The 13851-nt window shown below is 33.9% G+C and overlaps 1 protein-coding gene across 1 annotated transcript in view; it reads left to right on the plus strand.

The window, feature by feature from the left end:
- The first annotated feature begins 318 nt into the window (after positions 1-318).
- The window catches only part of CEP290 (centrosomal protein 290), a 47307-nt gene continuing 33774 nt past the window's right edge, over positions 319-13851 (plus strand). Inside the window, exons 1-22 of the mRNA XM_056508223.1 lie at positions 319-582; positions 2139-2194; positions 2733-2858; positions 2992-3069; positions 3458-3527; positions 3768-3814; positions 4193-4336; positions 4563-4616; positions 5174-5194; positions 5340-5492; positions 5835-6017; positions 6363-6452; positions 6528-6650; positions 8413-8536; positions 9065-9237; positions 9640-9802; positions 10437-10537; positions 10630-10717; positions 11187-11299; positions 11958-12042; positions 12721-12863; positions 13038-13202. Coding sequence (XP_056364198.1) covers positions 2757-2858; positions 2992-3069; positions 3458-3527; positions 3768-3814; positions 4193-4336; positions 4563-4616; positions 5174-5194; positions 5340-5492; positions 5835-6017; positions 6363-6452; positions 6528-6650; positions 8413-8536; positions 9065-9237; positions 9640-9802; positions 10437-10537; positions 10630-10717; positions 11187-11299; positions 11958-12042; positions 12721-12863; positions 13038-13202 — 2220 coding nt within the window. The 5' untranslated portion in view covers positions 319-582; positions 2139-2194; positions 2733-2756. The remainder of the gene's footprint in view (positions 583-2138; positions 2195-2732; positions 2859-2991; positions 3070-3457; positions 3528-3767; positions 3815-4192; positions 4337-4562; positions 4617-5173; positions 5195-5339; positions 5493-5834; positions 6018-6362; positions 6453-6527; positions 6651-8412; positions 8537-9064; positions 9238-9639; positions 9803-10436; positions 10538-10629; positions 10718-11186; positions 11300-11957; positions 12043-12720; positions 12864-13037; positions 13203-13851) is intronic.

Here is a 13851-nt window from a genome sequence, read left to right on the forward strand (position 1 = left end):
GGCCGCCCGGTGGCGGGGGCGGTGCTCGGGGCCGTTGCCCCGGCGAAGCGGCGCGGTCGGGCGGGATCGCGCCCTGCGCACCTGGCTGCCCCTCCGGACTGGGAGAGCTCGCTTGGCACCGTGGGGCTTGTCTGCGGGTGCTACGGGAGCGCTGACTTTCCCTGCGCACACGAGTATCCGGGTCCGCGGGAGCGTCTGATGGCGTCGCCTGGCAGCGGCCACCGTCACCCTCCGGGAGCGGTGAGGCCGCGGGGCGGGAGCCAAAAGCGGCGGGGCTGGGGGCGGCGGGGCCGCTCGCTGCTGCGGGCCGGGCCGGGGGAGCGCCTGCCGGGTCTGCTCTCGGCTGCTGCTGCTGCTGCGCCTCGCCGGGAAGGCGGCTGCGAAATAAGGCAGTTTGTTTATTCGGTAGAGCTGGAATGAAACGGGACAAAATTGTCTCAGCAGCATCGTGGAGGGATCCTGGGCTGTCACTGCGTCCTGTGGCTGGGGAATGTCAAACAGGAGAGAATGGGAACCGTGCAAAGAATCTCTCTTGGCTGGGGATTTGTAATTAAAATCTCGTGCTTCGCAGAGCTGCTCCGGGTAAATGCAATTTGAAAGTCCAAAGCACCTTAAACAGGATTACCCCATGTAAACAAGCGCGGAGTTAGCGGAGCACATCTCCGCGTGACTGGCGCTTCTTGGTACCAAGTCCCCCTGGAGTGCCGGTGACTGCGCTGCCCATTGTGCATACACTCCTTGGTGGGAAAAGAACAACCCTTCCTAGTGGTGCTTGGTCTCACTGTGATGGTAAGGTATCACCATGAGATTTTGGCTACCTCTGCCTGGTTTCCCAGAGTCAGAAATCAGGACACTGTTGTTCTGATAGTACTTGAATAGAGACTCCAGACTTTTTTATGTGACTCTGCTGAACTTCACAACATCTGGCCGTTTGATTCCCCGAGTAAGTCCAGGAAATCACAGGTTTTAGTTAAGGGCAACGGATGAGCAAAGTAATGAAAAACTCTTCATTTAAATAAATTCTCTCACAGTGTTTGTGTACTGTGGAACTGTGGTGGTTTGGCACTAGAGACAGCTCACAGGGGTGATTTACTCTGTGCAGAGGTTGTGCCCCCTACTTTACTACAGCTGGTCTTCCAACAAGTTGGATTTGGTTGTTTATGTACAGATATCTCTCCTTTTTGGATAAAATTTTAGGGCTGATATTTTCTTAGGACATTATTTTGTAAGTTAAGGGGAAAATATGTATGAGAGATGGGAGGTAGGAAAGGATTGAGAGTGGTAGGTTTGTGTATTTGCTTTCAGAATAGTTTTGATTGTTGAGCATTTAAAACTCCTAAGTTCTACATGTCATTGTTTAAGAAAAAATGGATATGTTTAAGAACTCTGATCCTTAGACAAGTATATTGCTGAAATCAAGCAGTATTCAATTAATTGAATAAGTCAAAGTGGCAGTATTCTCCTTGTACTATCCTTTGCCATTACAACAAAACAGAAAAGCAATAATGTATATAAGATGTCATCCTTGTCAAGTCATGGATTGAGTGTAATGGATATTTTATGTTTAGCAAACATTGAAGAAATATAGTAAATACAGGGGACCTTTCAAGTAGTTCACATATTTAGAAAAGATGAAGGTCATTTTTATCCTCCCTTAAGTGTACAGATGTATTTCTGGATCTGGCAGCTCTTTTTTCAGAATGCTTAGGTATATTCTTTTGGAAAGTAATACCAGTTTTAGCCTTTTATTAAGGAAGGAGTTTTCCGTTGTTGAGTCTTTAAACTGCTGAATGAGGATCAGGGTGTTTGATGGATCAGATCTTGAAATACTGTGCTCAGCAGACAGCATTGCTGCAGTTATTGATTGAGCTTGATTTTTTTTTCTATAAAATACATATTCCTGCTGTGTCATTAGTTTTCTGAATAATGCTGCATTTACTATTCTAGTTAGCTTTATTTCTTTCTTAATTTTTCTTAACCATTTGAGCTATATTCATCATTTAGGGCAATAAGTAGATTAAAAATGTTCTGTTCTAAACTTAGCAGAATTTACTTTTTGAGATACTAATCAGAAAGTCTAGAGACAGCTCTAAATAACAGAATAATTCAAGATTTCCAATCCCTTCTGCCTTTTTCAGATACTGCATTGACTTTCAGGTATGTGAGAATCACTGTGGCCCACAGCAACCAGTAGGTAAGCAATATAAAAAAACTTTCCACCACTTTCTGATGAGATTTTTCTTATTTTCCAGGTTGATTAGTGTCCTTTGTCAATTCAAGTATTCTAAAAAGAAATTATGTTTAATAAAATGTCAAGAAGTCAGTGCTTTCGTATCAAACTAAAGAAGATGTTGGTTGTTTTAAATATTAGAAATAATTATTTTTGTGTTTGTTCATTGGCATAAAAATACTACATTAAGAGATGGGGGAAAAATAAAGGGTATTGAAGTTAAACTACAGGTTTTTTGTGTCTCCTGATCTTCACTGACAGTTTTATAGTTTTAAGAATTCATTGAGTATGCATGCTGTAATTTTTAACATAAAGAAAAAAACAGTTTTGTTACAGCCTCCTAGTTTGCAATAGATCAAAATGTGAACAGAATGTTAATCAGCTTTACAGTTATTATAATCATCTGGTGTGTTCAGTGGCCAGCCTCCATTAAATAATTTGACCTAAAATTGGTTTGCACTGAGATTATACCTGATAACTGTTATTTTAATCTTTGTTCTAGGGAAAAAAAGGTCACACCTTCAATATGGCACCCATTTTAGATTGGAAGAAGCTCATGAAAGTTGATCCAGACACTCTGCCTCGTCAAGAGGAACTAGCGGACAAATTGCTGGATATCACCTTCAAGGTGCTTGAGAAAAAGGGAATGTGAGGGTTTTGTTATACCTGTTCCCTAAACTCTGGTCCTTCACATACATTAAAGATTTATTTTGTGGATTTCATTGATATTAGTGTAAAGCCACTTTTGTCTCTTTCCTTAGGTTGATGGGAAAGACTTAAAAACTGAGACTCCAGAAAAAGTGATACACCTTTTTAAAATTACTCAGTCACTACTAAAGGTTTGTATTAAGGCTTACTTTCTTCAATTCTGCAGATGCATTTGTTTATATTTTTGTTTAAATGGAAGCATCATAATTCTTTTTTCCCCTGTTCCTGAAAATACTGCTTAAGGTAATTTATATGCTAAATGTGTGCTTGCACCAGAGTACCTTCTTGTGTAGCTGTTGGAATTTAGTAGTAGGAAGTGAGGTGAATTGGAATAACATAGATGTTATTATATGTATATATATGTATATATATTATATATACATATATTTATTATTATATAATGCATTAAAAATGCAAATAAACTTCTAAAAAAAATATGTTTTAAACATGAGGTCTATGGAACAATCTTTTAATTCGTAGTAAATATTTCTTCTTTGCTTGCTCTGCTACTTTTCTCAGATGAAAGCTCAAGAGGTAGAACTGGCACTAGAAGAAGTTGAAAAAGCTGGGGAAGAGCAAGCCAAATGTGGTAAGGAAGCTTTTTTTATGCTGTTCCTAAATGATTTGTTAAATATGTTTTTTAAGTTTTTGTTCTTGCTGTTTTGTGGCTTTTTTTAAGGTTTAGAGAACTGAACAAAATACCAGCTAAAAGTGCTGAAGTCAGTTGCTTCAATGGAGCAAAAAAATTTAAAGTCTAAGGTTAGCTACTGTTGTTTTATATGTTTTTAACCTTATTGGGTAATTCACTATATCTGTTCTATTTTAACAGAGAATAATTTTAAAACCAAGCTGATGAAACTTCAGAAAGAATTAGAGGTATGTTTTGAAATTTTGTTAGTGTATAGAGTGCTCTGAAGGGGTCTTTTAATTATTTTATTTTAAACTAGCATTTAGACTTGTGGAGTGATGAAATGGCTCTACATTTTAGTAATGCTTTTTATTGTTTTTTGAATATGTACCAGTCTTGGGTGAATAATTACTTGACTTCTTGTATTATTGAAATGCATTTATTTATATATTTATATATATATATATTTATATATATATATTTATATATGTTCATATTTATGCATTTATATATATTTTTATATATTTATATACATTTATTTTAGTCTTAGCATCTGCTTTGGTTTTTTTAGTTCCTTCTACTTTGAAGTTCTACTCTATTTATAATGTTATTTTAATTCTCATCAGGTGGCACAAAAATCTGCTGGTGGTCGTGATACTCGTTTTTTGCGTGATGAGATCCGCCAACTGGAAAAACAATTGGAACAAAAAGAGAGACAGTTAACAGATACAGAGAAAGAGTTGGAGAAGGAGAAAAAGGAGAATGAGCAGGTAAGAAGGACTTGAGCTTGACGTCTCTAGAAGCTGTTCTGTCAAATATTTTGTAAAGTTGATGTTCTGAAAAAAGCATCTGAAATTTAAAAATAAAAAAGAAAAAAGAAACCACTAATGAAATAGGATTGCTGTACATTTGTTTTCTTTTTTTTTTTTTTTTTTTTTTTTTTTCTGGAGTTTTTTGTGGTATCAGTGATACATATAAAGATTTTCTGTCTTGTAGCTTGCTCTTCGAATTGAAGATGCTGAAAATGAAAACATCAGATTCAGGAGAGAGGTTAGCAAAAATTATTGCTGACGTACTGTATTTTCGACTTTTTTAATAAATATATTACTATATTTCTGTATTTATAATTTTTTATGTGATGTTTAATTCTGTAACATTTCCCGTTTACTAGTGCAAAGTAAATTTGTAGTATTTCTGCTCCAATGAAACATAGTTAATTGTGGTCAGGAAGTCTCTACATTTCAGTTTTGTATTCCTATTGAATATAAAATATTCCTAAATAAAATATTGGAATATAGAATATTCCTATTGTCCATTTGCTTGGCCTGCATTTTGAGTTTTGAATTTTTAGCATTTTTCTTAGATATTATTGCCATGTAGACTTTCTTAGTTATTTTCCTGGGGTAAAACCTTGATAAACATTTGTCAAAATTCCCTTTTATGTATGTGTGTATATGTATATATATATATACATGCAGAGGTATAGCAAAATCTATTTTATTTTGTCTCTATATTGATCAATATTTAGGCTTCCAAAAGCAAAGCTAATGCCTAATATTTTTCATGCTTTGTTCTCTTGGTCTTGCTTTCTCCTTTTTAATATGAAGAAAAAGCGCATAAAGAAAAAGGTGAGGCTTCTAAAACATTTAAAAGCAGACTGTAGGAATTTGAATGAGTTTTGTGTGCCTTAGCTCTTTGTGTTAGCTCGCTAGAAATATAACTTTGTCTTCAGCTCTTAGAAATGGATTTGAGTTTGGATTGCTTTTTGTGCAGAATGAACAATTGCGTCAGGATGTGGTTGACTATCAGAGGCAAATAGATTCTCAAAAAGAAGCAATTCCATTACGAAGAGGAGAGGTTTCTGATTACACATCACGGCTGTCCAGAAGAAGCTCTGAGCTTGTCCAGTATTTGGATGAAATTCAGGTAAAAATCTGTGCATTCTATCAAGTAGCTATTGGCGTTTTACTGACCATGGTGTCTTTCATGATGTTATGTCAATTTACAGATAAAGTCACGTGGAGTAAGGGAATTTATAATATGATAGGGTTCTCTCATATATACAATCTGCATCTATGAATTTGGCAGAGGTAATGAAGTTACTGACAGAGAGAAAGATATGTCTTATGTGCTGTTTGGATTTGTTGAAATTGATAACCTAGAGGAGAAATACTCTATTCTGTGCTGATTTCATGTAACACTTAAAAGGTCTTATTCAGGTATTAAGATTGGCACTTTCTAAAAGCATTTTTTTCATTATTTCTGCAGAATTTGACTGAAGCTAATGAGAAGTTAGAGATTCAAAACCAAGAAATGAGGAAAAACCTTGAGGAATCAGTGCAAGAAATGGAGAAGATGACTGATGAATATAGCAAAATGAAACTAATTGTGCAACAGTCTGATATTATTATGGATGAGTTAAGAAAAGAGAAAGATCGGTACAAATTTCAAGTAAGAAATGACTCATTACTTAGTTTAATTTTTTTTTAGATTTCTACTCTTTTCATATCTTAGCTGAAGTTAAAACCTCTCTATGCAATTAAAACCACACACTCCTCTAAAGTAATGCTTTTTAAAAGTAGTATGATCATTGAATGTGGTACAGATTTTAAAATTTACTGTAGATCACAAAAAGTTTTTGTGTAGAATGTTAGTCATGCACTGTTCTCAAAAGTAATTTTCTTGCTGTTATAATACTAATCAGTTAAATATTATGTACTTGATATAGTGTGTTATATGTACTGGTTAGACACAAACCTTTTTGTAACGTGATGTTCATCCACATGGCTTGTCTAGGTTCAGGATCTTTCAGACCAGCTGAAAGCAAAGAATGAGGAAGATGATCCACTCATGGCAGCTGTAAACGAAAAAGTTGAAGAATGGAAGGTATTTTTTAGTACTTCTAAAATCCTTTTTAGGAATTACTTGAAGTGTTCTGATGATGTTTTATCTTCTTTCCAGAAAATCTTAGCTTCAAAAGACGATGAACTGCTAGAGTATCAGCAAATGTTATTTAACTTGGAAGAGAAAATGAAAATGGTCCAACTTGATGTAGACAGAAACAGTATACTGTCCCTTCAGCAGGTACAGTTCATGTGAGACACTGCACACATAGAAATCACCATTAACCAAATATATATTTAGTCTTTTATAGTTTGCAAATACAAAATACTTAATTTTGAGAATTATGATATAGGTTGATTCATTCCACTGCAAAGTTAGCTAAATAGACAATCTGTAAAGGTCACTTCTCTGTATGTATGTATGTATGACCTGAGCTCTTGGTAGGTGGCTCTGCTACTTTCATATTTATCTTTTCTAAGATTATGTAGTGTTTCTAAAATATGGCTTAGCTTCTCTCCTTTAAATTTGTAAGTTAAGGTACAGTCTTACCTAGTACGTAATTTTCTGTGTTCGTCTCATCTGATTAACTCTGTGGTTCATTGCATGACAGAGCTAGCTGAATTTGTGTATCTCTTATATTCATGTAAAATTACACAGTTCTTCATGATTTTGAATGTCTCCATTTCCTTAAGAAAACAAAAAGGAAAGCATACTCTTTGATTCCAGGATGATTTCCTGCCTTGCTTCAAGTTTTTTAAGTAAAGGTGTAATGACATTTATGTTACATTTTGGGTTCTTGTAAACTGAGCAGTATGGTGAGATATATTTATGCAGTCTTCCAAACCTGGTGACAGATAGCTTCTCAAGAGAAAAACACCCTAAAGTACAAGTCAGCCTTAGGTGTCAGAAGAGGAAAACAGCTGAAAGTAACTTTGATAAGCAGTTGTTTGGTTTTAGCTGATTAGATGGCTGTAGAGATTACTTTTTTAGGGGCTTGGGGGAGGAAGGGGGCATTATTAGCATGGCATTTTTAAATGTTTTGTAAAAATTAGCATGTATTTTATTCATACAGTTAAAAATTAAATCAAGTTACTGCTCAGGTTTTTTACTCAACCTTCAATGTATGTTTATATTGCTGTCCTTCAATGTATGTTTATATTCTAAAGGGTTTTTACTACTTTGCTAAGCTCTGTACTTTTAGGTTTCAAATGTGATTATATTTGTAAGAAAGACTGTAAGTTGTTTTTCAGAATATTAGTATAAAGTAAGGACCTTGAGATTCTTACATTTTTAATATTACTATTATTTTTATTTTAAGTTTTATTATTTTTAATGCCTGTAACTTTTTAAAAGTCTTTTATCTTTTACCACTTCTTTTATTCATCACAGAAAAAAATAACTTTAAGCTTTCTATGTTGGTTCTAAAGTTCATGTACATGTACAGAAATAGGATAATATACATACAAGTCACTTCCACAGTCTGTGTGTAGCTATGCACATGTATATGCATCCAAAACAAGACACAATATGAATTTTTAAAAGTTAGAAGGCTTGTTGAAAGGCTGTCTGCAATTCACTTGTCATGTATGATGGATTGTTAGTCCTTGCAATCTTGAACTTGTATCTCTCAGTTCCCAATGGCAAGTATTTATGAGGAAACTTCAAAACTCTGCATCATCTGAAACTTTTCATCTAACATTGGCAAACTCTGAGAATACTGTTTCCATTTAAAATCATTATACTAAAGTGCTGCTTATTCTTCTGTGTTCGAGTGCCTTATTTTTATTTTCTTTTTTATTTTTCCTGCTTTGCGTATATATACCAAACTTCTAGATAATATCTGAACTCTCTGTTGTAAGTATAGTATATTTGGTGTTTTATGAATTGTTTTGTATTGGCTATGTGTAATTTCTTCGTTTCTGATGTGGTGTTCTGTATTGGTAGTTTGCCTGTCAGTGAAGAAGGATCCTTTAATGGAGTTTATTTTTTTTTGTATGCATAGGGTATGCAAGAGCGAGATGCTCAGATAAGATTGCTCACTGAACAAGTTGAACAGTATACCAAAGATATGGAGAAAAATGCATTCATTATTGAGAAATTAAAATATGATCTCCAAAAAGATAAAGGTAACATGACTGCTTTGTATTAATCTCAAAATCTGGAAAATCAGAAACCAGACATTTACTGTGCATTCTTTATTTTTTTAGAAATACAGGAAACACAATTGCAGTATTTGAGAATTTTAGTCTTTAATCTTTTTTTCTTAATTTTCTTATATTAAACATTCATGATGAGCTTAATTTTATCCAGATTACCTCAGTGCCTTTTATGGGTAATAAAACTCTATCTGATCGGTAAAAGTTAAAGCATAACATATAAGGTCTCAGCTCCATCAAGAACTGAAAAGAAGTAATAGCATGCAATTCCAAGTGAATTCTGATGTCCCTTTCTGCACCCACGATAAATATTGTTTGAAGGAAATCACGGGTGCAGGAAAACCCAACCTCTTTTATGTAGTGTCTTGTAATTTCCTAATTAAGAAAAGCAGGAAATTAAAATCTTTATAATGTTTTCTGAAGTTTTTTCTGATTTGATTAATGGCAGATAGCAAGAATTCCTAGTTGAATTATTAACACCAAGGTTTTTCTTTCCAGGTCACTCATCTGTTCCTCAGCAGAACCAAAGTGGGGATATGCAAGAAAAGTTAAAAATGCTGGAAGAGAGAACTATGGAGGCGGAGAAATCAGCAGAATTGGCAGAAGCACATGCTAGAGAAAAAGACAAAGAGCTTGTTGAGACATTGAAAAGAATGAGAGACTATGAACTGGTAAACAGTTTGTCGGAGTGGAGAGGGTATTAATTACATTTTTAGGAGAGTGTTTTGCCCTCCCATATTGATTTAATTGTTCTAATTAAAAATTAAACATATTACTTTGATGCCTTTCCCCTTCCTTCTTCCCTTTCCTATTGAACAGTTATTGTGTGCTCACAATATGATTCTCCAAAGGATGATGTAGTTGGACATTCACTTTTGAAATACGCAGGCTCCTCTGTAGTCAAGGACAGATTTATAGGATCTGCTTTTTATTCAGTAACTTTTTTCACTAAGCATAGTGCAGAAGAGTGATAGAGGTTTAAAAACATTTTTTCTTGTCTGTGTAATGATGAAAGACAGATTCATGATCTATTTTAGTAAGTCTTCTATTGGTTGTTTTGTTCTTACTTACAGGGAATATATGGTTTGGAAGAAGCTGTTGCTGAAATCAAAGATTTAAGAAAGCAAGTCAAAATACGAGAACATGAGATTGAGTCATTAATTAAGGAAGTCAATAAACTTGAACTTAAAATAAATGACTTTCTTGATGAAAATGAAGTACTCAGAGAGCGCTTAGGTATGCTGCATCCAGTGCATGATCAATTATTTGTTGTCTAAGAATTGAAATAGGATTCTATAAAGGAATTTTTTTACTATACCAAGTCACTGGAAATAATTTGTTATATTTTGCTAATATTTCCATGGACAAACTGCATGAATGAACTTGGCTTACAGGTTCCTTTGACTGGAGAAAGCAGGAGAATTGGTTCTCTACTCTTTTTTGGTTTTGATTCCTCTTTGGCCACACGCTGCCTAATTAACTTCATAATATGGTATTTGGAAACCACATCATCATGAAGTTGTAATGCTAGATGAAACCCACAGAGAAAACTTCAGATTGGCTAATTTTTAAATAGAAGAATTTAAATGTAAATAAGGTTAATTTTAGGTGCTACTTTATTTCATTTTGGGTTTTGAGTAATTGAGGTAAAATTAAGCTTTCCTAACGCTTCTGCTCTTAATACATGGAGTGCAAGATATGTGTTTATGTTATATAGATAGTTATATATTTTTATAGATGAAGTATATTCAACTATCAACAAATTACTTTTTAAATTCTGCTTCTAGAGTTATGTTCTTACATAAACTAACTGCATTAACTAATATAAATGTTCATACTTAATGAATAACTGTAATATACTTTGTTTTAGGTCTTGAGCCAAAGATAATGATTGATTTAAATGAATTCAGAAACAGTAAAGCACTGAAGCAGCAGCAATTTAGAGCTGAAAACCAGATTCTTTTGCAAGAGGTAAGTGATAAATCCTATTTTTGTGTAAGAGCTACATAATGAAAATGCATTTGAAGAAAATGGAATGCTGACCTATGAATAATAATATGCAGATTGAAAGACTAGAAGAGGAAAGAATTGAACTGAAAAAACACATTCGGAAGTTGGCTCAGGAGAAAGGAAGAAGAGTTGCAGCAATAGGTAGGACGTTTTTAATGCAAACTGTCCTTTCAAAAATTCTGTTTATACTTAAGCATAAGCATTCTGTTTATGTAGTTATGTAGCTATGTTATATTTACTAATTTGTTTAAATTAAAAGGCAAAATATATTGCATTGAATCTGTAGGAAGAGGTGAGTGGTTTTGGATTTCCTAACATTATAGCCCAGTATCTTCTTGAGTTGTGATGACTTGTAATGCATCACTGAGCCTTGTGTTACTGCTTTGCAATAGGTGCAGGATGATCTCCCTAAAATTTCCAGTAAATCTACTTAATTCATGTGTTTCAAAATTTTTCAAATTTCAATTCCATACCACTCAGGGTACCATAATGCTCAGATGGAAAGGTAGAAAACTAGAACTGAGATATAATAAATGAGGTGTATTCTTTTGATCGGAGACCAGTTACAATTTCATAATAATTTTTTACTTGTACATCTACTTGCACTTAGGACTGGATGCTGATAATATGCAGATGACTGATAGCTTTACTGAAGAGAAGGAAAAGAATATGAGGAAGTTGGATTTCTTGAGCAGACATGACATTGCTGAAGTGGAAGCAAAGGTGGGTTCATAAAGCAAGTTTATGAACATTTCATGTATTTCTCTTTCAAAAATTAAAGCCACCTATTTTGTAAATATTTGTTTAAGTACTTATCTAAGGGCTTTTATTCACTGCTTTTAGGAAATTCCCAAATTAATAATTTTTAATATTTTTAGAAGACTAGTGAATATTCTATATTTTTTGTAAATACATCCTAGCAGTTCATGTCATGTGGAATGCAGAAACATACTTGCAGATAGAATAGCACCAACCGAATTTCTGAAGATAGAGAAAAATATAGCTGAAAACTTAAAGGCTCTGGGAAGTCTACCTAGAAGAACTTCTGGCATACATGAGAATTCAGATCACTTGGAAAAAAAAAAGAAATACTTTTTTGGTTCATATAAGTTCTAAGCCTATGTCAGATCACTTGGAAAAAAAAAAGAAATACTTTTTTGGTTCATCTAAGTTCTAAGCCTGTGTCATAGGCTCATGTAACTATTCCAGTGAATCCATTTCAGTTCCTATTTAGGCAAGAAATCAATATGTAGATGGGAAGATTTTTCTTGAATGAGTATTTCAAGTTTAAAAAACTCTAACACTAAAATATTAAGCTGCTAAAATTAGAAGCTGCATATTTTTTTGTTTAGGAAAAACTATTTTGATTTTTATTCTTTAGAATGAGTATCTTGCAACTGAATTACGTGAGAGAGAGAGAGATTTGGAGAAGAACAGGACTGTAATGGCCAAATTTCAATCTAAATGTAAGTTGCAACCTCTTAAAACTAGGGAATATTATCAGGTACCTGTAGACGGTTTGCTTATTTAGTTGTTCTGTTTCTATAATTGTGATCATAAATATCTGACTTGCAAAAAAAAAAATCTTGTCTTTATTGTATGTATGTGTAAATATACATATATAGTGTTACCAAACTAGTGATAGTACATGAAGCATATAGTTTATTCACACTACATGCATTAAAATTTTACCTCTCATGTTTTTCCTTCTTGATTCAGACCTAGTAAAGGCTTTAAGTGTGTGAATAATCCCACTTGTAACAATTATACAACTCGTGTGATTTTAGGGCTTTTCTGGCTCATAGCAAGTGTTGGGGAATTAGAGCCACTTGCTGCTTACATATCTATATCTATCTATCTATCTATCTGTCTATCTGTCTATCTGTCTGTCTATCTATCTATCTGTGTTAGCTGAACTGTGCAGCTTGAAAACTCAGAAATAATTCTAATTTCTCTGGACAAGAGGTTTATTTTTTTTCCCAGAAAATGTGAATTGTTAAAATTTCATAATTGGTCGTGTTTATGTATGTATAATAGGAACATTATTTTAATTTATCAAATAACAAGTATCATGATGAAATGTCCTAAGAAACCTTAAATCATTTTTTCAGTGCTTCTTAACAGATTTTCAACTTTTATTACAGTGAAAGAGTTATCAGAAGAGAATAAACAACTTGAACAAGGAATGAAAGAAATATTGCAAGCCATCAAGGAAATGCAGAAGGATTCTAGTACGAAGGGAGGAGAAACAGCCTTGATAATCCCTAGTCTGGATCGCTTAGTTCATGTAAGCTTGCTTTCTAAATTATTATTTAGTTTTGTAGGATTTACAGGGGCAAAATGTCATGCTTTTTGCTAGTTTCATGTAGTCTAAACTTGAGGGCTCTGTTTTACACTGAAAAAATTTAAGCCTTTCTGCACTTTTTCTTTCTTATGTTAAAAAAACTGTTTACTGCATTAGGCAATGGAGTCAAAGAATTCAGATGGGATCTTTGATGCTAGTGTACACTTGAAAGCCCAGGTTGACCAGCTTACAGGACGAAATGAGGAATTGAGACAGGAGCTAAAAGAGACTCAGAAGGAGGCAACAAGTTTGTCTAATCAGCTGGCAAGTGCCAATGAAAAGGTATATAATTTATTTTCTACTTTTTTAGTTTTCTCTTTTTTTTTTCAAAAGTGGCTGTCCTGATAATTTAGAGCAATCCACATGATCTATAAGACACTGAATTTAGCTTATATGAGCAGTGTCATTGTACAAATCTCACTGAAATTTATGTAGTGATCCTACTAATTTGTCTTTTTTAACTTCAGATCTTAATCTTAATGTTACTTTATCCTTGCAATATTCCATCATGTTAAATACCAAGCATGCCTATCTTCTGGGGAGAGCTGTGTCCAAAAAAGCTCACAGATGTATTTCTTTGAAAAAGCCAGGAATTTTATATTTTTTATTTATAAATATGTAACAGAAATGAAGTGTTTGAAACAATGAGTAGTTCTGTAAAATCCCATATCTTGTTTTAAGTTGTATAATTTATTCTGTGGAAGAAATGAATAATGAAATGTTACCTTACAAGAAGCCAAGTTTAGATTTGCCTGTTAGGACAGCTTTGGTGATGCAAAAAGGTTTGCCAGAAACTAATTTTCTAAAATAGTGTCTTTACATGCTGTTAGAGAACCAGAGAGCTTTTAAATTAAATGAAAAGGCAAAGATTTGTTTAGAAAAAACTATTAAATAACCACTGCAATAATTCTTTCCAAAACTTAATCTTACT

The sequence above is a fragment of the Oenanthe melanoleuca genome, chromosome 1A (assembly GCF_029582105.1).
Source record: "Oenanthe melanoleuca isolate GR-GAL-2019-014 chromosome 1A, OMel1.0, whole genome shotgun sequence".
Lineage (NCBI taxonomy): Eukaryota > Metazoa > Chordata > Aves > Passeriformes > Muscicapidae > Oenanthe > Oenanthe melanoleuca.